Source organism: Octodon degus, unplaced genomic scaffold (assembly GCF_000260255.1).
Source record: "Octodon degus isolate 3935 unplaced genomic scaffold, OctDeg1.0 scaffold00269, whole genome shotgun sequence".
Classification (NCBI taxonomy): domain Eukaryota; kingdom Metazoa; phylum Chordata; class Mammalia; order Rodentia; family Octodontidae; genus Octodon; species Octodon degus.
The window spans coordinates 415,901-433,094 of record NW_004524845.1 but is presented as its reverse complement, the minus strand read 5'-3'; the positions used below and the strand labels follow the sequence as shown (position 1 = coordinate 433,094).

Sequence of the window (17,194 nt, the reverse complement as noted above, 5' to 3'; positions counted from 1 at the left end):
ATTTTAGTTCTACATATTCTAAGGATTGGAGTATATATACTTAATTGGGCCCCACCAGACCTAAATTTAACTGCACTTCACAACTAGATGGCTTATGAGAAAATATATTTTCACTCACTTAAAATAATATATCCTCAAACTCTATAGATAACCTTCCTAGTAACTCCTGATATATGTGACTTACCTTTTAAATACTGAAATATGATTCCCAGAAATCCTCCTAACAGCTAAAACAACATTCTTATCCTCCTCAGATTAAACAAAGTAACATTATAAAACTTGCTTATATTTTTAAAGATTTCTTCTTTCAATTCTCATTTCTCCAGAAATAAAAATCTTATCAATCACACTCTGAAACAAAAATTTTACTATAAGGCTGGGGAGATAGCTCAGCACTCTAAGTGCTTGCTTGGCAAGCACAAAGACCAAGGTTCAATCCCTGCTACCGCATGTCGTGCCAGCCTTGAAATCGGGCGTGGTGGCACATGCCTGTGATCTCAGTGCTGAGGAGGCTGAGACAGGAAGATCACCATGAGTCCAAGCTGCTCTGTACCAAATGAATAAGTAAATTTTTCTTTTTATTTATTTCTGTATTTTTTTGAGAAGGGTCTACAGGGTACTCAGGGTCTCACTACTAGATTGAACTCATAGTGATCCGCACGTTTACATCCTCCCAAGAGCTGGGATTACAGGTGCATGCCACCACGCGCAGTCTCAATTGCCATCTCAGTGTGCCCCAGAAGCCCAGCATGGCCGGCCAGGGGATCAAACCCCCGGCCCCTGAGCCTGCTTGCAGGCATTTTAATCTGCCGAGCTATTTGGCTAGGCCTAAGATTTTTTTAAATTAAAAACAAATTCTACTATAAAAAATGAAATTTAACTATTATTCTCTTCCTTTTTCAATTTCAATATAGTATGCACAAATGCTGGGAGCATGAAATTTGGTGCTTGGAATCAAAGTCTAGTAAAAATGGTGGTATAATACAAAGAAGTGAGAGGCAAATGATTTTTTCTATGACAAAAGGCTTGAGAAGATAAAACTGTAATAACATTCAGTTGTAACTGTTTTTCTTGTTTAAAAAAAAAAATGTAAAAAGCCACACAAGAAATTTAACTTATAAAAAGCTTATTAGTGTTTTTTAAAAGCTTTTAAAACTTTATGTTGTGCATAAATCTTAAGTGCATTTTTACATACATATACATGAAGATTCAAACTTAAAACCAGATCTGAAAGTTTTATTGGAGAGGAAAAATCAAGCAATTAAATATGCTTCAGACAGATAGTGAGGTTAAGCTTAACAGCCTACGTTGTATGGTAATAACAATAAGCTTCTCTTCTGGAGGGTTAACAACCTAAGTTTGCAGACCAAAATTAGAGAAAAAGTTGGGCTGCAAGGACAGCCAACATTTTGGCCCTAGCCTTCCAAAGTCAATTCAGACTCAGGACATATGAGAACTTGTACTGTAGCATCATGTAACTCGGTAGTGTCCCAAATTTTCTGATCAAGGAGATTATGGAGCCAAAGAGGAAAGTGATCGATGATGTAGAGTGTGCCTAAGGAGAGTCACATGGAGAGAAACATACTCCCAGGTTTTCATAGAGAGCAAATTGGCCAAGCAATGGCCCTGACTCATCCACATGGCTGACACTGACAAAGGATCTACAATCTGAGGTACAGGATCTCAGGATAAATCCTGAGGGGATTTCACTGACCTTATCAGATCCAAAAGCTACAACTTTTGTTGCATAGGTCTTGCTTTATCTTGGTTTTAACCATCTAGCAGAAAAGTATAAAAACAAAGTATAAGAAGTAAAGCCATGGTGTTATGTTCAGCTGTAAGGGACTCTTGTCAACAATTTCTGACACTTCCAGTCAAGCAGAAGACCCAATACTATTATGGACTACTGGACTCTTAGAATATTTTGCTGAGTTAACACACCTATAATATTCAAATGACGGAACTAAACACACCTATAATATTCAAATGACGGAACTAAACAAAAAAGGGGATACAGATGAATGTCCATTTTGTATTTGTGTATTCAAAATGGTTAGGATAGATATATAGTTACATTCTCTTAATGAATAGAGGGATTTGTTCTAATAGTGTTTGTAAATAGGATATCATGTCTGCATCTTGTACAGCACATAACCACTAGGAAGACAGTATGCAATGTGTTAATTATTGGAACTGTCCTACCAATTTGATTTGAAACTGTCTCAGTGCCATTTGTTTCTCAATAAAATTATTTTTTAAAAATTTTTTAAAAATATGCTGCTCTTCTAATTCAAAAAGTTGTCATTTTATTCACTTAAATTTTGTTTTCAGGGGCCAGGGAAATAACTCAATAAAATAAGCACTTGCCTACCATGCGCAAGAGCCTGAGTTCAATCCCCAGTTCAATGCATACAAAAAAAAAAAATTATTTTCATACCTCAAATTCATCTTGAGTGCTCTGAACATTGCACCACCTGGCAACAGGTTCAGGAACCACCTCCCAATCCTCGCAGACTTGTTTTAGGATATTTACAAACGTTGACTTCCCTGCAGCTGTTACAGGAGGAAAGGTAAAACTGAGACAAGAAATGTCAGGAAAGAAAAGCTAGGAAAAGTAAGGGAAATGCAAAGCAGGCATCTACAAATATTACTTTGTCCATTAACAGCTTATGTGAATTGTCAAGTAAGGTGAAGAGGGCAAGAACAGTGTAAGAGCAATAAAAATAGTAATTGACAAAGCTTCACAGTAAGGAAGACAAGAATGGTGACAACATTCCATCTAAGTACCAGCCATCATAGGGAAATGGAGCCCCAGGTACCAGACCTTCAGAGGTTTTTTGGGAGTCAACATTCTATATGCATATGAGAAATCTCAAGCCTATGCAGTCATCAGTTTACCGTGCCTTTCATTGTTGGTAACAGGGAGTCAGGGAGGACTTTTTATCTGGGGATAATACAACTACATTTGTATAGTGAATGACTGCTCAGAAAAGAGTTAAGACAAGCTGAAGATGGAATGACACATTAAAAACTTCTTAGCTCTGCACAGTGGTGAATCCCTGTAACCTCAGCAGTGCCAAGGTTGAGGAGGGGAATTGCTGTGAGTTTGAGGTCAGCCTTAACTACAGAGTGAGACCTTGTCTCAAAAAATGAACAAAAAAATAAACAAAGCAAAACTGTATTAGGAGGTGAGAAGATTAAACATGCTGGGTGGTGGGGAATGGATTTCTGGATGTGATATATTACCTAACTGTACTCGAGAATGGGGATTATCCACTCAGGTGCTGATCTAGGGGATATATGTTCAAATTTTCCTTTAAGATAGCCTTGGTTTCTAGTTTCTTCTGTTTATATATGGTATTTAACCACTAATAGGCTGTGAGGAATCATCCTAGCAAACACGCATCCTCAAAGAACCTCCACTGCTAAGGAAATAAGGGCCTTTCCCACTGATGTCTGTAAACCGAAACAATAAAATAGGCCCTCTTTGCAGGAATTTTCGGCTTTCTTCTAGTCTTCTAAATGCCTAAAGTGCCAGCTTATCTTGTGTTTTCAATGAAGGACACTGCTTTAAATGTGCTAAGAATGATAAACCGTTTGCTGTAATGCATGAATGGCCAGTACCCAAGCTACAGCTAAAAAAGTAAAACTATCAAAACAGGAAGTGTCAAGGGTAGGCTTCTTACAGTAGAAAATACACAAAAATAAGTATCCATATTCATTCTGCAAATCAACACCTGTAGTGGAGAGTTAAAAACAGAAAGGACAGCTGTCTTTGGGCAATTCAGTATTTACTTGGATGTGGGGATGAGATGAGAATCTTGGCTATTAAGATCACTAAAGGGGCCAGGGAGATGGCTCAGTAGAATAAGTGCTTCCCTGGCAAGCGCAAGGGCCTGAGTTCAATCCCTGATTCCGCAAAATCAATTAATCAATCAATCAATTAGTAAAAACCTTTTTTCTTGTATCTGAATATTTACAGTACTTTTATTAATAATCACTAAAATTTGGAAACCATCCCACAAGTACACAACTACAGACTCAACTGCAGTACCTACATGCGATGAAGACTGCTCGTCAATAAAAGGGCCACGCTACAGAAGCAAGAACAGGAATGCACCTCCGGGGCACTACGCTAGACGAGATCAGCAGACCGCGCCCGCTGCTCGGCCAGGCAGATAGAAGCCGGCGGGTGGACAGAGGCGCTGACCCGCAGGGCAGGTTACCTGCCCCGCTTCCGCTCCCGCCCAGGAGGCCCCGCGCCGCGCCTCGCCCACCTGAGCAGAGCAGAGCAGAGCAGAGCAGAGACGCAGACCCGCGCCGGGCGAAGGCGGAAGGCGGACAGAGTGGTCAGAGGCTGCCCCGCGGCCTACCCAGTGGCTCCTTACCGATGTTCCCTTCAATGGAGACCTTCTTTATGCGGACACCCTCGGAGCTGGGTGCGGGGGACGGGTAGACTCTCTTGGGCGGCGTGGCCATTCCTGTGGTGCGCGGCCAGAGGACAGGAAGGGGGCAAGCACGGAGCTCGCGCATACAACCCCAAAGCCAGGGACCTCGGTGCTAAGGCCCAGTTTGACTTTGGCGCGCGGAGGCAGCTCCGAAGGGCGGACCTTGGTGCGGCCCCGCCCACTGCGCGCGCTTTCTTCACCGACCCCGCGTTCTGCAGCCGGCGCCGTGTGCGTGCGTGCGTGGTCACGTCGAGTCATTGCGTTTGCGGAGCGGGAGACTCAGCAGTTCTGAGAGCGGCGGCACGCGGATTGGAGAGCTGCTTCTCTGCGGGCTTACGGTTGGGACGCGACAGGAGTGGAGTCTGGCTGCATGCCGCTGTGCCGCAACCCCGAAGCCGGCTGAGTGGCCTGCGCCGGTGATGCCTGTCAGGGTGGGAGCCCGATGGCGCGGTAATTCCAGAAGCGGTGCCGGGCCTGACCGGCTCTAGAGGCGTAGGAGGGAACAGTTGTCTATGGGAGCAAGGCCCTGCTGCGCCTATGTAACTTGCAACTAGCCTGCCTTGAGACGCATCTTAAAATGGGTGTGGGGGAGGAGGGGGTAAGTGGTGACTCCATTTTTAAGAATACAGAGCAAAAATTAAAAAGAGCCCATGGGGAACACGGGTGAAATGATAAAAATTGTAACTTCCACGTTATTTTATGCCATTTTATGAATATTACCTATTGTCCCCACATTTATAAGCAGCTAGACCCCTTTAAAAAGGGCCTGAATAATTGTCATCAGGTATGTGAACTGGGGGAAGGTGCAGGGAAGCTAGTAGAGGTCATTCCACACCCAAACATGGGGAGAAACCCATAAAATGAACTGTTACTGAAGTTACTGAGTGTCTCCGTTACTTTTCTCATTGCTGGCCCAAAATACTCAACACCCACAATTGAAGAAAAAATTTATTTAGCTCACAGTCTGTGGAGGTTTCAGTCCATACAGTTGGCTCCAAGGGAGAGTGGCACATGGCAATGGTAGCCTTTCATGGCAGCACAAAACAGCAAGAGCAAAAAAGGCAGAAGCAGCACAGAACAAAGCCTCTCTTCTTACCTTATAACACAGATTACCCACACCAAGGCAGTAGTAGCACTCACATCTATAACCCCTCCCACTGGATCATGAATTACTCTAGAAGCCACCCCATTGACTGTATGAGGCTCTGGGGGGGAAACCTAAATACAAACCATAACATTCCACCTCTGGAGTCTCTCCAGCCTGAAAGACTCAGGTACATCCCTTTGTACAAAAAGCATTTTAGTCCATCTCTTAAGAGTAATCAAAGTCCTAACAGTTTTTACAGTTTCAACATTGCTGAAAAGTCCAAGTCCCAAGCCTCCAAGACCTCATACAAACTCTTTGCTATAAGCCCCTGTACAGATGAAAAGTTTAAATACTTCCAACATTGAATGGCACAAGGTACAGTCCAAAATCCCACAGGGCAAACACTAAATCCTATAGTTCCATATGGAACAGTCAAAGCAACCTATAATGAGTTGTGAGCTCCAAAGGCCTTGTGACTCCATCCCTCTGGCACTTCTGGTGGTTGCAGCTCCCATGGTTTCTCTTGGGTCTGCTTTGCTCCCTTCTTGCAGCTTTCCTCAGACAATCCATGTTCTTGGCTTTTCCAAACTTCTGGGGTCTGCACTGCACTGTAGGCATCTCACTCACACTGCCCTCCCAGGGGAACACAGCCTGGCCTCCCAGGCCTTCTGAAATCTGGCCTCCCAGGCCTTCAGAAGCAGCACAGGCCTTCTTAACCTCAGAACTCTTGCATTCTGCACGCATCCATAACCGACATCATGGATTATGCCAATGTGTGCTGCCAGCTGGAGCAGTAGCCAGGCTTTCTGCTCTCTTGGCTATAGAGCTCAAGTGCCTGGATTGCTGAGCACTCTGAACCTGATTCTGAGGAACAAGTTCTCTGTAACGCCACCATTTTGGAAGCTGGTGCTCTGTGGCTTTCTCCTCTAAGCAGTCTTTCACTTTTGCAGTTTTGAGGCTGTAAAGCTGAGCAAAGGCAAACCCGAGACCTTCTGGTGGAGGAAGTTCCACTATAATCATTAAGTTTTGGAAGTATGGAATGAAAAACATTACAGAAACATAAAGACCATAACAAAAAAAAAAAGAGCCTTCCACCCAACTTCATAGTTTTTAGAACTACAAGTAAGAAAATGTTAAGCACTCAGCCAGTCAGAGTACTTCCTTGCCAGAAATTTTACTACCCCTTTAGTTTGGGAATTTCTCCCCCTATGCAAACTAAAGAAAACAGAGTTGTGCACTGGGAAGACTAAATCAGGTCAGTTTGAACCCATGAGTGAGACCACATCTCAAAAAATGTCCTGGGGCCAGCAAGATAGCTGAGCAGACCAAGCATCTGTGCTGAGGCAAGCACAGCGACTGGGGTGTAATCTCTGGCATCACATGCCAAGCCAGCCTTACCCGGGCGTGCTGAGCCAGCAAGTGAGTCAGGGCATGGTGGTGCACACCTGTAATCCCAGTGTTGGGGAAGCTGAAAACAGGAAGATCACTATGAGTTCGAGCTGTATAGTGAGACCCTGCACAAAATACAAACCAAAAAAAAAAAAAAAAACTCTTGTTAAGATAGGTTTATTAATAAAACTTGAAAAACCCACTCAGAAAATGAAAATGGACTGGGGAAGATAGCTCAGTGGAATAAGTGCTTGCCTGACAAGCACAAGGTCTTGAGTTTGATCCCTAGTACCACCAAAAAAAAAAAAATGGCAGAACAAATAAAAAGGCCCTGAACACTGATTTGTCCATACCACACCAATATTTCTGTGTAATGTTTAGTAATCAATGTAACTTGGTTATAAATCTCCCCTTCACCCTTCTTCACTGTCTAGGAAAGGGATTTAGAAGTCACCATAACAAAACATGAGTAGGAGTCAGGATGCTTTTGATCTGAAATGTGAAAGCAAAAATGAACACACTAGAAGAGCACAGGAGCCACAGCTCAACTAAAATAGCTGTATTTTGTTGCTTTCTTATAAAGGTGAACCAAATTCATTTGCAAAATGTGACTCGGAACTCATTTTGTTTGAAACAAAAACTGCCCAGTGTAGCAGTGTACACCTGTAATCCCAGCACTTGGGAGCTGAGGCAAGAGAACTGCTCTGAGTTCAAGACTCCCCCGGGGCTAATACCAAAACCAGGCATAGTGAGACCCTGTCTCAAGGGGAAAAAAAAAAAAAAAGAGTGCATTCACTGAAACAAAACTATAAACTGTGTTGATGGTGCATATGCCTTTAAAATTCAGCACTTGGGATCAAGGCCAGCTTACAGTACAACTTAAAGACTAACCTTAAACTACATAGCAAGACTGTCTCAAAAAAACACAAAAGCATATACAATCTTTTGGTAAAACTTCCACCAAGCATGTCTGTTTAAAACTTAAAGGGATAGTTAGAGCTTTAGGAACAGATTTTTTTCAAATCAAACATTACAGATTTGACATTCATGAACCCAGGTCATGGGTTCAAACTGACCTTCTGATTCAGCTTCCCCAGTGCACAACGCTATTTTCTTTAGTTTGCATGGGGGAGAAATCCCCAAACTGAAGGGGTAGTAAAATTTCTGGCAGGGAAGTACTCTGACTGGCTGGGTGCTTAATGCTTTCTTACCTGCAGTTCTAAAATCTACAAAGTTGGGAGGAGGTTTTTGGTTTTGTTTTGTTTTTTGAGTTATGGTCTTATGTTTCTGTGACTTTTTCACTCCATACTCCCAAAACACTGAAGTGTTACCAAAATGCAACATTCCAGAGTTATATTAGGAATTAAAAATTTACATTCAGTACAAGAGGTAACTTAACGTAATTACCAAAATCAATTGCACTATACAAAAACATGTATGCAGCACTTTATACATACTGTAACAGGAAAAATGAGGCATTTTTACATCAGCAAGCACTGTCCACCATCAGCATGGATTAATATTTCAACTCCATCTTTTCCACAAATGAGTTATGACTTTAGACAGGTGTAGCTGCTGCTATCAAAATACAATCTAAGAGTCCACACAGAAATGCTTCTGAAATGCTTCTTATTTTATTTTGTTTTTTGTTTTTGGTGGAACCGGGGATTGAATTCAGGCCCTTGCGCTTGCCAGGCAAGCACTTATTCTACTGAGCTATCTCCCCAGCCCCATGAAATAGACACTTCTAAATAATGCTTTAAATACACATTTCCTTTTGAAATTTAAATACAAGAGTAAGTGCTTCAGTAGTGTCCATTAGTGTTTTTTAATATGCCCTGTTTAATTTTTCATAGTTTTCATTGTAAAATATACCATGAGAAATTTTATTAAAATGATTATAAAGATAAGCAAGCTTTGATCAAGCAAAACCCGACAAAACTATTATTTTTCAGAGGTAGGTTTCCAGTATACCAGCAGTTATACATATCAATATTTATCATATTAGAAGCTCAAAAATATATCCAGAACATATTTTTAATGTATTATCATTATAACTTCCCTAGGTTTCTCTTTTTGAAATTTTTTTAAATCTTTATCTTATTTTTTATGTGTTTAATGATCTAAAATAAAGTATATTATTTAAACTTGAAGGAAACATCCACAAATCATTATTCTGCAAACTGTTCTCATTTTAGTTGTAGATGATAAACACTAACCTTCAAATTCAGGAATATTAAAGCTTTTCAAACCTAGACCCAAGTCAATGACTGTGCATTTCTGAACTTTGTTTTCTAGTTTGTAACACAGTATACTGAATTCCAGAGTTGCGAACATTACAGAAAAAATGATGAAGAGCTCTGAACTGTTCTCCATATTCCACATGACTTCAGATCCCCATAGAATGAGTTTACTGTGGGGATATCCAGTGTAAAATACAAGTAACAGCAATGAGTCAGGATTCATGGCCAAACATAACTTTATTAATTTTTCTTATAAACATTGTTTCTTTTAAAAAATCTAGAATTTAGATACTTCCTATCTCATCACAAATCTGTATATATTATTTACAACTTTCAAATAAAACTAGAGATTTGACATTGAGATCTGTTTAAAATAAAAATGATGAAGCAATTAACTTTGACCAGTAAGTACTACAAGTCTGTGTAATCTTGGCACCACTTAAAATAAGAGCATCCAACTTGCATTTCGTATTTCAAACCATTTCCCTCTCTTTCAGCTATATACTTTTTTCTGATGGTATTGGAGAATGAAACTAGGAATCACAAATGTAAGACAAGTGCTCTACCACTAAGCTACAGACACACCACTTTTTATTTGAGATAGTGTCTCACAAAATGTGCAAGTTGGATTCAAACTAGCAATCCTGCCTCAGTCCCCCCAGTACCTCTTAACTACATGCATGCACCACCATATCCAGCTTCCAGCTATAAACTCCACACTGAGCTTCCAGATATACACTATCTCCTGGAATACAGAATCACTGACCTGTACACTGATACATCTGCACAATGGGAATGGTGTCTTATGCTGCCATCATGTAGCACCAGCACTATGTCTTTGCTTTTGTCTTCAGAAATGATGCCTATTCAAAATGTGAGTATTCTCAGGACTGGGGAGACAGCTCAGTGGCATAAGTGCCTGCTTAGCAAGTGCAAAGTCCTGAGTTCAATCCCTGGAACCAGAAAAAAAACCAGTATTCTCTTATTTAGTGTATTCTCTCTCCACCTACATGACACTGCTTCTAGTGGTAATTTTAAGTAACAAAAGTATAGGAAAAATTCAAATAGAACAAAGTATTTCCTAAAAGATTAGTGTCCTTACCACCCTGGTTATGCATGTACAAAAATAACAAATATAATTTAGTGGTTGTAAAAAGCTACTTTCCTAAAAATAGTTATTTCTGCAGACCAATTTAAGAAGAAAAGTTCTCAAATGAAAATGCACTAATCTATTTCACAACGTGCACAATTAAGTATTTCTGAAACAAAAATTAAACTTGTGCAAAACTGTAAGAATGATCCAGGTATAAGAATTTAATAATATATAAAAAAGAAATGAAACTTTCTGTTTGTATCATTAATAATCTCAATTTCAGTGACAAATTTAAAGAAAGTTATCAACAATAACAAACTGACTTGATATTACTTCACAATCACTAAAAATGAACACCTGAAAAAATCAACCTAGATGTTTTGTTTTTGTGTGCACATACACAAGTGCCTCAAAAGGAAGATAAAGATTAAGAAAACCGGAAAAGGACGATTATTTTACTATCATTCAGAATAAAAATTATATGAAAAGAGAAACTTGCTTTACATTTATAAAAATCTTGAGTACTTAATATGATAATCTGCATTTTTTTCTTTTTTTGGCAAGAAGTCATTCAGCTTAAAGTGGCAGACACGGAGTGTGTGCGCGTGTGTATGTGTGTTTTATATCTACAGAGGGAATTCTCTTTATCTCATTATGAAAGCCTGAAAAATTCAAATCATCTGCAGTGAGAATTTTGTTACATGAACTAATTAAACTTCTCCATTAAATCTTGACAGAACTTTACCTCTATCATCTCATACATAATTAAGAGGACAGCTGAACAAAAGTGATTCCTATGGTAAATCCTAACATTAGAACAAATTTTTAAAAATAAAAAAGGAACAAATTTAAAATATTTCAGGGGTCATCAAAGTATACATCCATTTCTAAGAAATGGTACGCTCTTCAAAATCCCTGGTAAATTTGAAAATAAAAGAAGTTTTTCAAAGTATGTAGTCATATTTCCGAATTATGAATAATATGGCCCTCATCTTTCTGAAAAACAATCAAATTTTAAAATTATAAATGATATATGAAAGTTATAAAATTCTTATATTTTGTGATATGTAGGCTTAAAACTGAACATACTCACTACATAAAAATTAGCCCAATTTTCTTGTACAACCAGCCCGTCTTTAAAGTTAAATTGCTCGTTTGAGAAAAACCATTTTTTAAAAAAAAGAATGAAAGTAAAAGCTTTGTTTCCTTAAAACTATTTTAAATATGAGTCCATTTTTCCATATTCTCCAACACAAAACTATCTTATAATAGACACAAATAGAGTTTAAAAGTTTTCAGAAAAGAGGATCCAAAACAAGAAAGTTCTAGAGGAAAAAAATGTTTTTTTTAAAGTACTTAACTGTAAGACAGTTAAATAAAATTATTTTTAAGAAGCCTATACATTCAAATGATATTGTCTACTTTAAAATAGTGACACCAGGATACCAATGATGCAAGTAATGCTTAAAACGTTCTCTTCAGCAAATTCTGAGTCTATGACACACTCCTTTTGCCTAGTGGCTTGCTTCTCCGAAAATAACCAAGTTATTAAACTTGGTTTGTTGATTAAGATAGGTCATTCATATTAAGCTGCCAAAAATGTTTTCGCAAACAAAAGTGATGAAACGATTTTCTTGTGTAATCACCAGCTGATTCTCATGGCATTAAAAGGTGTTGAAAGCATTATGTTTTGCAAGACAGCTGTAATAAGTAGTTTAGTCCTTTCAAGGGACTTACTCTCAAGATCAACTTATTTGGATAAAGGTATGACATACCCATTTTAAAAGAAAGTTTTACAACTTAATACTTTCATCTCACACATTCTACCATTTTAGTGGTTATCAAAGCCGCTCTCAGGGTGTAGAAAAAGCTATAAAAGTCATTGCTATTTATCAATAAAATTATGGAAAAATAAAATTTAAAAAAAGAAAAAGCTACAAAAGAAATCTGTCATTTTTTCACATTTTCCCATACGCAGGGAAAATGTAAAATATAAATACCTACATCATCTCTATTTCCTGGTAAAAGATGTTAGTGCTTCATCTATCCTGATAAGCTAGGCAGTAATGCTATCTGAAATATTTTTTACCATAGCCATATCTTCTTCTACTTAACACATCTTATGCTATTTAGAATTTGTACACAACAGGGAAAGTAGAAAAGTAAATTTTTAGGTACATTATCCTCCAAAACCACCAGCTAACTAATACATGCTTGTTTTAGTGTACTCTACTGCCATGGCTTTATGGGAAATGGAAGTCAGCAAATGAAAGCCATGAGCACCATCTACTATAGTTAATTTTAAAAATTTTACTCTTTCTGGTATTCATTTTTCTCAACTACTACTACTCCATCATTTAAAATAATTCTTGAAACTTGCATCATGTCAACATTTAACCAAAGTTGTTATGAGTACCAATAATACCTTGACAACTCACTACTTTACATTTTGTAGGATCCTGTAATCAAGAAGGATGAGAAAACTGCTTTATAACTATAAAAAACAGGGAGGAAATAATTTACTTGGTTACTTATAAATTAAATAGAAATCTGAAAAGAATCTAAATAGACATTTATAAGCAAGCTCTGCTTTAAAATGAAGCTTTGATTCTTACTTTGTAAAGGGCATCTTCCTAACTCTTACACATAGGAACCAATCAAAGGAAAGCAACCTTTATTAAGTCAGTTCTTTCTCATCTGCTCTAGTATTTCCTTACTTGCAGCCACCTAACACTATGTACCATGCCAGGCATCTCCCTGCAAAAATGTCTATTCCTTTTTACCACCCATAAACATATGTGCATCCTTGCTTGTCAGTAACTGAATACACAAAATACTCAGAAACAGGCACCTAGATTCTGGCAAACTAAAAACAAATTCCTGTCTACATATACAGGGGAAAGTAAATCCTTCCGCCAAATTTAATTTGTGGAAGGAGTCCCCATTTCTACAGTGTACATTAAATGAAAATTGTATTTAGCTATTCTCTCTGCATTTAGCTACTGCAATCATTTTGTTACAAGGCTGACAGGAAATCATTCAATATGGAAGACTATTTGAGGAATTGTGTTTCATTTCCTTAGACAGATAGCACTTAAATATCAGAACACCAAACTTCATTTCTGAACCAGCCCACAGTGCTTGCTATTATCTATTCTGTGTTCTATAAATAAATACTACCAGTAAGCCTCAGTAAGTGTGTTTGCCTCTGTCAGGCTATCCATTACTAGTACTGTTGGTACTTAGTACATTAACCGCTAGAAATGAATGGAGAAAAAGGCAGTTCCTAGTGATCTGAACTGTAAAAATATTAAAGTATTAATGACAAAAACAAACTTATTTTCTTTTCTCCTAAACATCTGTAATCTATTCAGAGCAAGCATCTCCATTGCACAAGTATATGCTTCTAACTGGAAGAAAATTACATATTTCTAACTGAGAAAGCAAATTTACCAAAAATTATAAAACTCAACTTGGAAGTCTGAAGGGTATTTCTCAAGAACAAAACTGAAGTGAAAAAATTAGCATTTATTTTAAAAACTAATTTTCTAAACTTGTTATTGTATTAGTAATGCATTAGAAAGTTCTGTTAACTAAAATTTTAACTACTGAATTAGCATTTTCACTGTTTTATATCACTACAAAGAAAAAGATTCCTTTCACAATGGAAAATCAAGTCAGAATACTTCAAACTGGGCCTATAATATGCAAAGGTATTATGTATCATTTTGAAATGACAGGAAATACCAGTTCCATTCACTGAATGGAAATGCTAAAAAAAAAGATCAGTTTTTCCCAATAGTCCTTAAATCCATGTTTCAAGTCTTTACCTAAATCAATAATGTATTTTTCACTTCTCATGGAAGTTGATTCCTAAAAGGAAGTCTCTAAGATTGTTTATAACTAATTGATTAAAATTATAATGTAATTCTATGGAAAGGTTTTAAGACAGAACTTTCTAGACCTTAATTCCCCATATTTAATTCCATTCTTAATTATCCATATAATAATCCCTTTCCCCAGACAAACATGCTCTATCCCCTGCTCTTCAAAGTAGGTGCTTTTTCTGCAGACTCATGGCTCATTTGGCAATTGCTAAGAAACCTCACAGTTCAGTGTCACCTCTGAAGATGGCAATCCTAAATATATCCCGAAGTTTTATACCCACAGTGTAGTAACATGTAGAAAGACACCACAGTGCAGTTAACATGTAGAAAGAAGTCAAAAGGCAATATGGATTATATTTTAGCATCCTCAAGTTTCAATATCACAGATATTAAAAGACGGAAAAAGACCTTAAGCATTTGTTGAACAGAATATATTACTGTCAATATCAAAAATATTTAAGAAATACTAATTTTTATGTTCTTCATGCACAACTTTACAAATTATGTTTCTTTAATGTAATAAAAGCTGGAGAACACCAATTTGGGTAAAGTATGGCTTTTATCATAGATTATTTTACAGCATGCACCAGTAAGTGCCCTGGATAGTAATCCTAATATTATTTCAAGCCTTGTTCAGTTTTGTCTGTGCTTCGCATCTTACAAGTGAATCTGCCAAGGCACTTTAAAAACATAAGTCTCCTGGGGACTTCACGATGTGACACAATTTATACAACACAGAATCCCATCCATCAGCAGGCATTTTCTTCCAGCACACAATCTTATTCAAACTGCTCACGAAACCAAAATTGTGTTAAAATAAAAAATACTGTCTACTACTAAGACAAAACTTACTCCCTTTCAAATGGAGAGAATGGTTCTTGGTTTCCTCTACTACTAGAGTATGCTTTCAGATATTCAGAATAAAGAAAAGGGAACCCAAGCAAGCCACCCAAACCCAAGATAAAACAACCAAATAAAATATGGCAAAATCCCAAATACGCTCCACACAGTTTCACTTGAGGAATAGTTCGCATAGCTCTGCATTCTTTTATCTATCTTTTGAAGTGAGTTTTTCAATCAGTTCTTGGAGTGGTGCAAGTTCTCTTCTATCAATAAGGTTGAACTCCTATGCAGAAAGAAGACAAAACAAATAGCAAAATCATTATTTCTCTCTCATTTCAAAGCAGATTTGTTGAAAATTAGCTTCTGAAATAAATAAAAGTAGATTTGAATTTTTTTCCTTTGGTATTTGCTCTGTGTCCTACGCAAATCACTCAACCTTTTCTTATATTATGTTTTTAGTCTATAATATTACAATTTATAAAATTATTTACAAGGACTAAATGTAATGATCGATGTTAAATGTTTTATGTAATTCCTGGGACAAAGTAATATTTAATACACAGAAGTTGCCATTTATTTTTAAAATAATGTAGGCACCATTTAAATGTTTCAACCAAATGTGGAGATAAAAAAGTTTGCTTAGCTGGCAAACTTGGGCATTACATGAAAAGTAAAGCTTGGTTGTAAATAAATGTATCTGTAGGACCTTCTAAGATATGGTGTGAGGACAACATGAATAAAGGAGAACTGCTGTGTTTAATTTGAGCCTTTTTCTTTTTCTGGGTAGTGGGGACTGAATCCAGGGTGTCCCAAAGCTAGATATGCCCTCTACCCCAGAGCTACACTTGTGGCACCTAATCTGTGCTTTTTACAAGTTCCACCTTAGTACCAATAACAGAAAAAAGGTTTCACCTTTGTCATTCTAAACTCCAAATTTAATTCATTTATTACATGTGCCAAAAAACTCTATGAGAATGGAGAAGTATTACAGTATATTAACACTTTCCTGGCAAGTGCAAGGGTCTGAGTTCAATTCCCCGTTCTGCCAAAAATAAATAAATACAGTATATTAAATAACAGGCTCACTCTCAGATGTGTGGAGTCTGGGCCAAGAACACAAAGGGATACATATCACATGACCAAAGTATTAAATTCACATTAAGTTGATATTTTAAATAAGTCATTGATTCTTTGACAAAATGTATCTTCAGAGTAATCAGGAAAACATTCAACTTTGTAATTCTTTAAATTCCTCAGGCTACTACACAGAAAGTAGTAACAGAAAAGGAGTCCTCAAGAAAATGCCCTGCTCTTCTAACAGCTTACTCCATCCTGAACCTCAGGGTGCCTTATGCAACCAAGATACTCTGGTGACATATATGGGTAATGTCCAGCTATCCTTACAAAAATAAACCATCATCTGGCTACTCCTCAGATATTGAAGTATACCTATTTGAATGTGTTCTGCCCTTCAAAGAATAGACTCAAAGAAAAGATTCACAGGCCCTGAAAATACACGTGGGACCATGTAAGCAGAGAATTCTGGGATCTCGAGTATCACAGGATATCCAGTAGGGATCTTGATAGATACATTCTTGGGCCTGTGATCCTCAGCTGTAGCTGGAATTGTTGGGCCTACGGAGGTACCACTCTTAATCAAAGGATGTTATACCATTAACTAATAACTTCACAGTGTCCTGAAATGTCATTATGATCAGATATGGTATATCAATCCCCTATATTTGCTAGGACTCAAAAATTCAAAGTAAAACTAACCCTTGTGTAGGGAAAAGTAGCTTTCTTCTAGAAAACTACTTATTTTTAGCACTCATATTCTATCCACGTCACAGCATAGGGGCAGATTCTGAGATGTCTCCTATGTTCCTGTGGGTCCATAGATGGAGCATTACATAAAATAATTCTTCAAAGCAAAAGTTTTAGCAAATTTTAGTATCTTAAAAAGTGTTTTTATGGTGAAACTGAGACATAAAATAAGTGCCTTCAGTGTAAGAAGTACATATATATACAGAGAAAATGGACACATTTTTCTTTACTGCATATGGGAAGTAAAGAAGTACCTGTGCTGCCCACAGATATACATACACAACATAATGTCGGGCCGGGAAGTTGGCTCAGTGAAATAAGCACTTGCCTGGCAAGCGCAGTGGCCTGAGTTCAATCCCCAGTTCCTCAAAAAAAAAAAA

At 37.7% G+C, this 17,194-nt stretch overlaps 2 protein-coding genes across 2 annotated transcripts in view; both read right to left on the bottom strand.

The window, feature by feature from the left end:
* Positions 1-4,541, bottom strand: part of Dck (deoxycytidine kinase) — a 54,996-nt gene extending 50,455 nt beyond the window's left edge. The window contains exons 1-2 of the mRNA XM_023706772.1: positions 4,389-4,541; positions 2,438-2,553 (exon numbers count right to left, since the gene is read on the bottom strand). Of these exons, the coding sequence (XP_023562540.1) occupies positions 2,438-2,553; positions 4,389-4,533 (261 nt within the window). The 5' untranslated portion in view covers positions 4,534-4,541. The remainder of the gene's footprint in view (positions 1-2,437; positions 2,554-4,388) is intronic.
* Positions 4,542-12,204: 7,663 nt separating this feature from the next.
* Positions 12,205-17,194, bottom strand: part of Mob1b (MOB kinase activator 1B) — a 57,476-nt gene continuing 52,486 nt past the window's right edge. Inside the window, exon 6 of the mRNA XM_023706773.1 lies at positions 12,205-15,273. Coding sequence (XP_023562541.1) covers positions 15,196-15,273 — 78 coding nt within the window. The 3' untranslated portion in view covers positions 12,205-15,195. The remainder of the gene's footprint in view (positions 15,274-17,194) is intronic.